The sequence below is a fragment of the Thalassophryne amazonica genome, chromosome 7, assembly GCF_902500255.1.
Source record: "Thalassophryne amazonica chromosome 7, fThaAma1.1, whole genome shotgun sequence".
Lineage (NCBI taxonomy): Eukaryota > Metazoa > Chordata > Actinopteri > Batrachoidiformes > Batrachoididae > Thalassophryne > Thalassophryne amazonica.
Window position 1 is genome coordinate 63,646,032 of NC_047109.1, and position 12,820 is coordinate 63,658,851.

Below are 12,820 nucleotides of genomic sequence, written 5' to 3' on the forward strand. Positions count from 1 at the left end.
AAAGTCCTGTCCCCACTCGTGTCTGTATTCAGTGGTGTACATAAATGTGTCTTTAGGCAGGGGTGGAAAACGTTCCAAGGTGTATATTGCACAAAGTTCAGTTCATGTCTACTTCATTATGAACTAAGTCAAACTGGCCAAATGGCTTGACACAGGAGGACATGTTGAACAGATGCCCCAGCTCTACCCAGTAGATACCAGAGGTGGGACAAAGTCACTGTCAAGTCATGAATCTGCAAGTCTCAAGTCCCAAGTGCCAAGTCTCAAGTCTCAAGTCAGCTTGCACCAATTGGTGGTCATTATGACTTGAGAGTTGACTTGGGACTTGACTTGAGACTTGTGACTTGCTGATTCATGACTTGAGAGTGACTTGCTGGTGACTTCGTCCCACCTCTGGTAGATACAGTATCTGCTTCACTTGAACATGAAAATTTTTGGTATTGGATTTTTCAAATCAAGGTTGAAAGTTATATGTTTATAGTCATTTTTTTTATTCAGAATAGTAGTCTGTTTGGACAGTTGGATTTTTTTTTCTGTGAAACACAGTGAATAGGTACCTGGCAAAAGCATCTGCATCATTCGAACATGGAATCTAATGAAAAATGGTCACGTTATATACAAATTATGATATGGTTAAACCAAGCAGCACTGAAGATGTATTATAGACAAAACCCTCTAAAATGTTCGATTTCCACAAGTGTCAAAACAAATCTACGTCACTCATGCGACAAAAAGTGTGCACACAACTGGCAAAATCTGACGGGAATGTCGAAAACAGTATCATGCTTTTTATTATTATTATTATTATTATTTTTGCTCTTTTTTTAAAATAAACACTCAATAATCATTCCACTTCTTCCCACCAACGGAGCAGCAACACAGCAGTGTCAAAACATGACAAAGATGAGTTGCAAACAACACAAAAGTAAAGAAGCAATTCATGAAAAAAATTGTTGAAAAAAAAAGCACTTCATAAAAAAGCACTTAGGTAAGATCAGCTGTAACATCCAGATATGTCAGCTTCAGTGGCAGTCTTCACTGTCCATCATGCATCAGGGGTATGCAAATAAAATAAAATAAAAAAAACCCAACTACAAAACATCAATAGCAGCAGCAGAATATGAATAAATAAATACACCATATCACAAAACAATTTCAACTGTGGGTTTGTTCCATGTGACACAGATCACAACAGCAAATCTAAAAACCAGCTTTTACAAAAATTGTCATTTTTAGAATTGGAATCCAGAAATAGCTTCAGTATTTTTGGAGCTAAAAGACACTACTCACTGCAGATCACAACTTCACTCCCACTGGTTCCACTTTCTGGATTAAATGAGCTCCTCTTTGTGACATACTGAATCTACAGTTTACTACTGTAAGCTTGCTGGGCTTTCAAACCGGCCTCACAGACCCTCTTCTCTAAGAAGTCACATGATGTTCCCATTGTGACCATTGCTGCGCAAATAATGTGAGGGCTCATGGGTCCTGGACTGAGACGGATCAGTCTTTGCTCTCGCTGCGTGTTCGTCTTATGATTGAGGAGAAGCAGCTTCGACTCTGCAGTGGTCCCATTAACATTGGAGCCTGGTTCTTGTGGACAATCTCAATCTGGTGAAAGAAACAAGAACATATGTTGTATTTACTGCAGTTTAGTGATGCTCAGGCATTGTTCATTGTAAAGACAAGGCAATTTTAAATATTTAACACTTTCCCATTGAAGTAAATCTTTGTTATTACCCAAAAACACCTGGAACCCATACATCAGAAACGTCCTGGTTGCATGAATCATTGATCTCCCTACATTGCAATGGGTGGTGCACTGAATATACATTACACATTTAACAATGCCATTTGGTATATAAACCCTCAAAAATGTCCTTTTTGGTCCTGGTGCTACTGTATGGTTGTGAGACTTGGACGCTAACCAATGAGCTAAGCCGAAGACTAGATGACTGGTAGTAGGTCTCTTCAGAGGATCCTTGGGTACCGCTGGAATGACTCAAATCAACGGTTACTTATGGAGACTCTGATGAAGAGTATTTAGGGCGAGGGCTTCTTCCAACATGAAGATGCCTCAGTGTTGAGCACCATAGCAACTACAGAAGGCCAAGGGAACACCCACACTTCATATGGATGTGGTGTGTAAATGGTTATGTCTGAAAGGTGGAAATGGACCAGTTGTCTGCTTGGGCTGTTGTCATCCAGGATCAAATATGGTTCCATGGTGTGGTGGATATGGCGATGCACAACACCAGCACATGGTCACAACAGTCAGTAGTAAAGTATAACAAAATGATATGCATGTTCTGCATGCAGTGATGAGTGCTGCTTAAGATGTAAATTGTTAGTGTTTAATGTTGAGTGTGATCATGTGTTAAGAGCTGGATCTTCTACTATGGTGGAGGAGATCTCATACACTGGGGTTTTTTTGTTGTCGTTATGACTAAAGTAATGACAACTTTTGCACTTTTGCGCCATATGTACATGAATCACAAGCTGGTGTGCATCTAAGATTGAAAAATTGTGAGCAAGGAAAAAAAAAGAGCTTGATGGCCGGTTATTCACTGCAATGGAAGCCGTGAGTAATGTTAATGTCAGTGATGAGGACATCTTTGTGATCATTGCACACGCAATGATCACAAAGGTTTCAAATTTAAACTGAGTTAATGCCACAAGACCACAAGTTGAAATAACCTTAAAAAATGATGCAAATTGTTTTTTAGAGTGCAAATTTACTGTCCACCCTGTTGTCAGGATTCATTTTTGATGTACAGTTGGAGTTAATGATTACCTACACATGAGGTTTTCAGAGACACTTTTTTGAAACACATATTCATCTGTGTGGTCACTGAAAGGTAAGTTATTTAAAATCAAATAGGCTGTTATGCCAACTGATTTCATTGTGGCCTCTGCTGTCTGTATTGTGTATAGCTTACGATGAAATGGTGAATATGCAGATTTACACACCAGCCTGTAATTTTACCAACTCAGCAATCATCATGCACTTTCGTCATAATATTGCAGAAAATAGGCTATAAGCTTATTAAATTAAAAGTCAACAGCAATAAAAGGAGTAGTAGAAAGTATTTCCATTCATTCATTAAAAGCAAAGTGAATGTTCATAACATTTCCATTCTAAAATACAGTAAAATTAAATTTTTTTAGCAGCTGTTTAAGACCTAGTTTTCAAGGAAACACTGACATATTTCATATTTTAGTTGAAAATGCAAACGTGTTGATGGTGTTAAATATGTCACAGAGTCTGTGACATAAAAAAAGCAGCGCAAACAATCATTTCAGCACACTTATGTTTTCTCTTGTATCCTACATATACAACCCCTGGCAAAAATTATGGAATCACCGGCCTCAGAGGATGTTCATTCAGTTGTTTAATTTTGTAGAAAAAAAAGCAGATCACAGACATGACACAAAACTAAAATCATTTCAAATGGCAACTTTCTGGCTTTAAGAAACACTATAAGAAATCAAGAAAAAAGATTGTGGCAGTCAGTAAGGGTTACTTTTTTAGACCAAGCAGAGGAAAAAAATATGGAATCGCTCAATTCTGAGGAAAAAATTATGGAATCACCCTGTAATTTTCATCCCCAAAACTAACACCTGCATCATATCAGATCTGCTCGTTAGTCTGCATCTAAAAAGGAGTGAACACACCTTGGAGAGCTGTGGAGAGTCCAAGTGGACTGACATGAATCATGGCTCCAACACGAGAGATGTCAATTGAAACAAAGGAGAGGATTATCAAACTCTTAAAAGAGAGTAAATCATCACGCAATGTTGCAAAAGATGTTGGTTGTTCACAGTCAGCTGTGTCTAAACTCTGGACCAAATACAAACAACATGGGAAGGTTGTTAAAGGCAAACATACTGGTAGACCAAGGAAGACAAAGCGTCAAGACAGAAAATTCAAAGCAATATGTCTCAAAAATCGAAAAATGCACAACAAAACAAATGAGGAACGAATGGGAGGAAACTGGAGTCAATGTCTGTGACCGAACTGTAAGAAACCGCCTAAAGGAAATGGGATTTACATACAGAAAAGCTAAACAAAAGCCATCATTAACACCTAAACAGAAAAAAACAAGGTTACAATGGGCTAAAGAAAAGCAATTGTGGACTGTGGATGACTGGATGAAAGTCATATTCAGTGATGAATCTCGAATCTGCATTGGGCAAGGTGATGATGCTGGAACTTTTGTTTGGTGCCTTTCCAATGAGATGTATAAAGATGACTGCCTGAAGAGAACATGTAAATTTCCACAGTCATTGATGATATGGGGCTGCATGTCAGGTAAAGGCACTGGGGAGATGGCTGTCATTACATCATCAATAAATGCACAAGTTTATGTTGATATTTTGGACAATTGAAAGGATGTTTGGGGATGATGAAATCATTTTTCAAGATGATAATGCATCTTGCCATAGAGCAAAAACTGCAAAAACATTCCTTGCAAAAATACACATAGGGTCAATGTCATGGCATAGTGTCAATGTCAATGAGCAGATCTGATTTGATGCAGGTGTTAATTTGGGGGATGAAAATTACAGGGTGATTCCATAATTTTTTCCTCAGAATTGAGTGATTCCATATTTTTTTTTCCTCTGCTTGGTCTAAAAAAGTAACCCTTACTGACTGCCACAATCTTTTTTTCTTGATTTCTTATAGTGTTTCTTAAAGCCAGAAAGTTGCCATTTGAAATTACTTTAGTTTTGTGTCATGTCTGTGATCTGCTTTTTTTCTACAAAATTAAACAACTGAATGAACATCCTCTGAGGCCGATGATTCCATAATTTTTGCCAGGGGCTGTATTATGCAGGTCTGCCTGCAGATTAAAGAACACTTGCAGGCTGCTTGTTTAGTCACGGACTGGGTTTGAACATCATTTGGGTGAGACAAATATAATTCCTATCAGCTGTTCAACTGGTGTCGTAATTGAAGTTAAACTCAGTCAAAGTAAGCCGAGTGTCATTTTCAACAATGAACATCTTTGAAAGAGAGCAAACACTTGTACAAGGTGAGTATAATTAAATTATTACACAGAAAACAATCAAAGGCCTGCGGAAGCAATCCAACTGTGGGACAATGAGCTACAGTGCATCCAGAAAGTATTGACATTGCTTAACTTTTTCCACATTTTGTTATGTTATTATTATTATTACAAATTGGATGAAATTCATATTTTTTTCTCTCAAAATTCAACACACAATTCCCCATAATGACAATGTGAAAAAAACGTCTTTTTGAGATGTTTGCAAATTTATAAAAAAAAAATAATGATAATAATAATAAGAAATAAGAAATTACATGTACTCAAGTATTCATAGCCTTTGTCATGAAGCTCAAAATTGAGCTCAGGTGCATCTTGTATCCACTGATCATTAAGGTTGATGTTATATAGTGAAAAAATAAAAGTTGTGAGAGAGTTCGGGCCACATGTTGTTTTTGTTCCATTTGGGGTTTTATAGGTGCAGACCAAATTTGAACTCAATCAGATAAGATTTAGAGGTCCCCCAGAGTGACGTATTTTCCTCTCCCTCCACTGGCAAGGCAACGTCACCCTAACGCAGGGGTGGGCATCGAGGGTCGAGACACTGCAGGTTTTCCATGCAACCATTCACCTCAGCAGGTGGGTTGCTGATGAGCTTCTCCTCTAAACATAAACACCTGGTTCTCAATGAAATCACCTGCTGAGACACCTGATCATTAATGAAATCACCTGCTGAGGTGACTGGTTGCACAGAAATCCTGCAGTGTCTCGGCCCTTTATGGCACATGATTGCCCACCCCTGCCCTAACGGAAGATGACTCTGATGCCATTATTTTTCTTTTCCAGGTACATGTGATGGCTTCTAATTGTAAAAAGTGGTGGTTGATTGGTCACCCAGAGATGAACATTACTGGAATTACTGGATTACTACATTGCTTGTTTGTGGAAAACTGTTGCTTTGTGGGGGACCCCTAAACAATGTCCAATTACAATAAAATTTAGCACAGATCTTTTATTTTATTAGTGGAACAAGAACAACATGTGGCCCAAAAGATTCTGTCAATCTTTCTACAGTTTAATTGGAGTCCACCTGGGGTAAATTCAGTTGATTGAACATGATTTGGAAAGGCACACACCTGTCTACATACAGTGGGAAAAATAAGTATTTGATACACTGCCGAGTTTGCAAGTTTTCCAACCTACAAGAATGGAGAGGTCTGTAATTTATAGGCACACTTCAACTGTGATAGACAGAATTTAAAAAAAATCCAGGAAACCACATTGTATAATTTTAAAATAATTAATTTGCATTTTATTGCATGAAATAAGTATTTGATCACCAACCAACCAGCAAGAATCTGGCTCCTACAGACCTGTTAGTTTTTTTTAAGAACCTCTCCTAATCTGCATGCTTTACCTGTATTAATTGCACCTGTTTTAACTTCTTACCTGTATAAAAGACACCTGTCCACACATGCAATCAATCACACTCTAACCTATCCACTATGGCCAAGACAGAAGAGCTGTCTAAGGACACCAGGGACAAAATTTTAGACCTGCACAAGGCTGGGATGGACTACAGGACAACAGGCAAGCAGGTTAGTGAGAAGGCAGCAACTGTTGGCATAATTATTAGAAAATGGAAAAAAGATGACTGTTGATCTTCCTCAGTCTGGGGCTCCATGTAAGATCTCGCCTTGATTCTGAGAAAGGTCAGGAATCAGCCCAGAACTACATGGGAGGACCTGGTCAATGACCTGAAGAGAGCATTACACATGACCGGCACCAACTATGCCAGATTATTCACTTTTACTGAGTCACAATTCAACCTGATATCATGAATTTTCTGAACATACTCAAAACGTTCCCGACTGCTCACAACATTCTACAGCTACTACTTTTGCCACAGATTGCACCCGCTTTTATGCCCTGATTAGTTATCCAATTTATTTTCATGCCAACAACATACACAGTCGCGCTTAAGGTAGAGGTGGAATTGCTTCAAGGATCGGCTCTGAGTCCTTTTTTGTTTGCAGCTGTGATGGATAGTTTGATGGACGTGATCAGACAGGGGTCTACATGGACTATGATGTTGAAGGATGACTTTGTGAAGGTGAATGGTTTTAAATACGTGGGGTCAAATGTTTAAAGTAACAGAGACTGTGGTAGAGAGATGAAGAAAAGATTGCTGACAGGGTAGAGGAGGTGGTGGACAGAGGCAGGAGTGATGTGTAACAGAGAGGCACTGAAAGGGAAAGTTTACATAAGACAGTAGTGAGATCAGCGATGTTGTATGGTTTGGAGGTGGTGGTGCTGACAAAAAGAAAATGTGTACCTTGAGTAAGGATGAGCGAGTATGCCACTATCTGTACCTGTATCTGTTCAACCATCTAAATTATCTGTATCCGTATCTGTTCTCGTAGTGGGTGGGGAATAAACCGGAAGTGGGCGTGGTTTAACCAAAATAGCTGGGGCTTAAATCAGAACATTATTTTAAGTCTGAAATTGATATGGATTGATCAGAAGTTGTTATATTTTTCGTTTATTTGAAAACTATTTACAGAACAGCCTCAAAATTAAGATTAAAATCAATGTTTCTCATCACAAAAGAGAACAATTTACAGAACAAGTTTTTATGAACTCAGAACATGAATATTCTTAAGTCTATGAATGAATATTTACAGAACAGCCTCAGAATTGACATTCAATGTTTTTGATCACAATAGTAAAGGAACTATTTACACAACAAGTTTTATATATATATATATATATATATATATTATATATATATATATATATATATATATATATATATATATATATATATGAATGAATAAAAGAACAGCCTCAGAATTGACATTTAATGTAGTAGGAAATTATGAACTACTAGGTATGCATGAACAACAGTTGTCGTACTCAACACAACTTTCTTTTTTTTTATTTTATGATCAAACTGTGATTTTTATCAATTATTTATTTATTTTACTACCTAACATTCTTGGCATTTTTTTTCCACACAAAGTTAAACAATATTGATTAAGGTGTGTGTGTGTGTGTGTGTGTGTGTGTGTGTGTGTGTGTGTGTGTGTGTGTGTGTGTGTGTGTGTGTGTGTGTGTGTGACTGAGTGACTGTGTGAGAGGCAGAGAGAGAGGTTGTTCTACTGACCAATTTATTTTTTTGAACTGCAGTGAGAAAGTGTCAGATACTGCATGCAGCCATATTCAATAAAAATATTAATATTGGCTACTTTGTGTGTTCAGCAATATGTGTGTAAGTGGCCTGTAAGACTGTTTATTTTTTAATGATCTGTGTGAACTTGGTGAATCATGCAAACATCCAGTGATGGCAAACAGAAATAATACAACCGCTGGCAAAAATTATGGACTCACCGGCCTCGGAGGATGTTCATTCAGTTGTTTAATTTTGTAGAAAAAAAGCAGATCACAGACATGACACATAGCTAAAGTCATTTCAAATGGCAACTTTCTGGCTTTAAGAAACACTATAAGAAATCAAGAAAAAAATTTTTTTGCAGTCAGTAACGGTTACTTTTTTAGACCAAGCAGAGGGAAAAAATATGGACTCACTCAATTCTGAGGAATAAATTATGGAATCACCCTGTAAATTTTCATCCCCAAAACTAACACGTGCATCAAATCAGAGATGAGAGATGTCAATTGAAACAAAGGAGAGGATTATCAAACTCTTAAAAGAGGGTAAATCATCACGCAATGTTGCAAAATATGTTGGTTGTTCACAGTCAGCTGTGTCTAAACTCTGGACCAAATACAAACAACATGGGAAGGTTGTTAAAGGCAAACATACTGGTAGACCAAGGAAGACATCAAAGCGTCAAGACAGAAAAGTTAAAGCAATATGTCTCAAAAATCGAAAATGCACAACAAAACAAATGAGGAACGAATGGGAGGAAACTGGAGTAAAAGTCTGTGAAAGAACTGTAAGAAACTGCCTAAAGGAAATGGGATTTACATACAGAAAAGCTAAACGAAAGGCATCATTAACACCTAAACAGAAAAAAACAAGGTTACAATGGGCTAAGGAAAAGCAATCGTGGACTGTGGATGACTGGATGAAAGTCATATCAGTGATGAATCTTGAATCTGCATTGGTCACGGTGATGATGCTGGAACTTTTGTTTGGTGCCGTTCCAATGAGATTTATAAAGATGACTGCCTGAAGAGAACATGTAAATTTCTACAGTCATTGATGATATGGGGCTGCATGTCAGGGTAAAGGCACTGGGGAGATGGCTGTCATTACATCATCAATAAATGCACAAGTTTACATTGATATTTTGGACACTTTTCTTATCCCATCAATTGAAAGGATGTTTGGGGATGATGAAATCATTTTTCAAGATGATAATGCATCTTGCCATAGAGCAAAAACTGTGAAAACATTCCTTGCAAAAAGACACATAGGGTCAATGTCATGGCCTGCAAATAGTCCGGATCTTAATCCAATTGAAAATCTTTGGTGGAAGTTGAAGAAAATGGTCCATGACAAGGCTCCAACCTGCAAAGCTGGTCTGGTAACAGCAATCAGAGAAAGTTGGAGCCAGATTGATGAAGAGTACTGTTTGTCACTCATTAAGTCCATGCCTCAGAGACTGCAAGCTGTTATAAAAGCCAGAGGTGGTGCAACAAAATACTAGTGATGTGTTGGAGCGTTCTTTTGTTTTTCATGATTCCATAATTTTTTCCTCAAAATTGAGTGATTCCATATTTTTTTCCCTCTGCTTGGTCTAAAAAAGTAACCGTTACTGACTGCCACAATTTTTTTTCCTGATTTCTTATAGTGTTTCTTAAAGCCAGAAAGTTGCTATTGAAATGACTTTAGTTTTGTGTCGCGGTGGAGCCGCATGACGCAAAGCAACGCCGTGATGAAGCCTCACAGGACATGTTCTGGCATGTCCAGGCTCATTCACAATTTCTCGGATAGTCACACGATTGAAAACCCACCGACAGCCATCTGAAAGCCATCTCAAAGGCGTCCTGTGAGACCAACACGGAGGTGGTTTTGTGCCGCATCATGAGCGGCACGGTGGCGCGTCCCTCCGCTTTTCTTTCCATGAAAAAACTCCTGTAACAGTGGAATGTGCCGAAAAAGTGCTTATGTCCACGCCTTCTGCCTTTTTGTGAAAGTCAGATGATGTCCCGGATCAACAAAGCCTTCACGTTGGAAATGACCTGGTTGTTTCAGCGGGGTTTGAGCCTGTCGATCGGAGCTCGGAGCGCGGCACGCTCTCAGCAGCTGTGGGCGGTCTTTAAACTGTCTGGATCACTCCTTAATCTGTGTAATCCCCATAAAATCGTCCCTGAAGGCCATATTAATTTTCCGAACGGTGTCTATCTGGAGGTCTCTCACAGTTTCTGGAAAAAAATTGATGCAGCAAAGCTCCAAATCGTTCAGACATTTATTCGCAATAAAAAAACGACGAGAGGGTGGACCAGTGCTCACACAAAGCCTGCTCACAGGCGAATGACGCAACCGACAGGCGTGAAAAACTCACGCATGCGTACGAAGGTTCAAGCTTGGCTGACGCAATCACATGTGATTCAAATCCATATGGTTTTTGAAAAAAATAAAAAGGTCCGACACTTTTCTAACAGACCTTGTATGTGGGTAGCAGTGTATCCATTTGTGTCTTATTCAGCAACATGTTTTGCAAAAACATGAAGAGACTTACATGAAATTTGGTAGCGTGGTGTGCCTTGCCCAAAGGAAGAGTTGATCAGATTTTGGGATGATGCAGTTTCAATTCAGTTCAATTTATTACTTTTATAAGGGACAATGTTACAAGATTTATTTTCTTTTTGTTCCTTGTTCATGGAAATTTTGTTCATGAATGAATAAAGAATGATTGATTGATTGATTGACTGATTGATATATGGCGCCAACTTACAACAAAGCTGCCTTAAGGGGCTTCACACAAGTAAGGTCCAACCTTACCAACCCATAGAGCAAGCACACAGGCGACAGCAGTAAGGAAAAACTCCCTCTTATGATATTGAGGAACAAACCTCAAGCAGACCAGACTCGGAGGGGTGACCCACTGCTTAGGCCATTCTAACAGTTACAAGGTTTTAACAAAGTTTTACAAGCTGAAGAAACAGAAAACAGGAATTTAAAACATCTGCTGCATCGACTTCAGGCATGGCATGTCGCGATCAGTCCAGCATCCCGTTGTCTACAGATGCCACTCCCACGTATTTCCCACCGCAGCTCAGACAGAGAAAAAGAGGAGAAAAACCACACCTAAGGTATAATTCATCAACATTAAATTGACCAGAAAGCAGAGAAAATACTAAGGTGGCCACCGGCCACTAGCCCTAAGATTCACTAACAGACCCAGAATTTTGATAAAGTTGAGGCAGAGACCTGTTCTATTGCTAATAAAATTAATTTAAAAGGATAGGAAGCATAGTAACATACTATGCCAGTATGCTAGCCATACAAAAGGGAGAATAAATGCGTCTTAATTTTGGACTTGAAAATGTCTACAGAATCTGACTGTTTTATTGATGCAGGGAGATCATTCCATAAAGCAGGTGCATGACAAGAGAAAGCTCTGTGACCCGCAGACTTTTTATTCACCCTAGGGACACAAAGTATTCCTGCACCCTCACAACGCAGAGCCCGGGCCGGTACATAGGGTTTAATTAGGTCAGCTAAGTAGGGAGGTGCTAGTCTGTCAATAATGTTATAGGCAGTGGTGGGCACAGCTAACCAAAAAGTTAGCTTCGATAACTGGTAATCAGCTAACTGAAAAGTTATCTTTTTTAACGCTAAACTGATAAACTGCCTAAAAACTTATCGGAAGCTACAGATAACCGATAACTTTAAATTTTGCCTCCCATACGCTCTCAGCTACTAAGAAGTTGATTTTGAGTTTAAACACCGGCAAAGCTCCTGATAGAACCAATGGCAATCACAAACCTAAACAGCCCATGAGCCAGTGCTTGTCTTTGTGCGCTCTGCCCCCTGCTATAGGAAAATATCATTTACCCTGACAGGATACAGTGGTCCCACAATGAGGCAGAGGTCTTGAAATAGAAAGCAGGTTTGAATTATGGTTTTGCTTTAAAAATAAAATTATTCTGGATAGAATAACTACATTAATGTAAACTCTTAAAATGTACAAAGTGATATATAACACATATCTGTTAATTTTAAAGTAATGCACTAATTCTAAAGATTTGAACATTAACACACCGATGCCCAAAGGGGATTATGGGTAACTAAGCCTCCGCTCATACTGATTGGTTGATTCATTCATCCTATGTAAAAACAAACACAAGTCAATCAATGTAAAGTGTTGGTGTTTCCAAATAAATGTGCTTTTGTAAAATATGTCATTTTTTTCATTAGTATAAAAAAAAAAAGAAATTTTCAAGATCCCGCTAGACAGCACCTAAGTGCATGTGTGATGACATCACAACTCTATCCGGTTAGGGAGACAAGGTTTCTTTCAATAACAAGAACTGTCAAAAAACTTTTTCGTGTGTTGGAATTGTGTGGCGATAGGAATCGCCGTTTGAATGCTTGAATAATGATGTCAGTCGCACAAAGAAATCAAATAACAGTGAGAACATGTTTGGTGCAGTGTCATAAAGCATCAATCAGTCACTCCGTAAGGCGTCATAACATCTGATTGGTTAGCGGCTCAGTGCGGTGTTATAACAGATCAATCAGTTGCTCCATGAGGCGTCATAACATCAAGCCTGGCTCACATGGCAAGATAATTAGGCAGATATCGGACCCGATCTTGCCCTTCTGACAATCTTAA

At 38.6% G+C, this 12,820-nt stretch overlaps 1 protein-coding gene across 1 annotated transcript in view; it reads right to left on the bottom strand.

The window, feature by feature from the left end:
* Positions 1 to 828: 828 nt before the first annotated feature.
* Positions 829 to 12,820, bottom strand: part of dgkb (diacylglycerol kinase, beta) — a 290,604-nt gene continuing 278,612 nt past the window's right edge. The window contains exon 25 of the mRNA XM_034174329.1: positions 829 to 1,611. Coding sequence (XP_034030220.1) covers positions 1,504 to 1,611 — 108 coding nt within the window. The 3' untranslated portion in view covers positions 829 to 1,503. The remainder of the gene's footprint in view (positions 1,612 to 12,820) is intronic.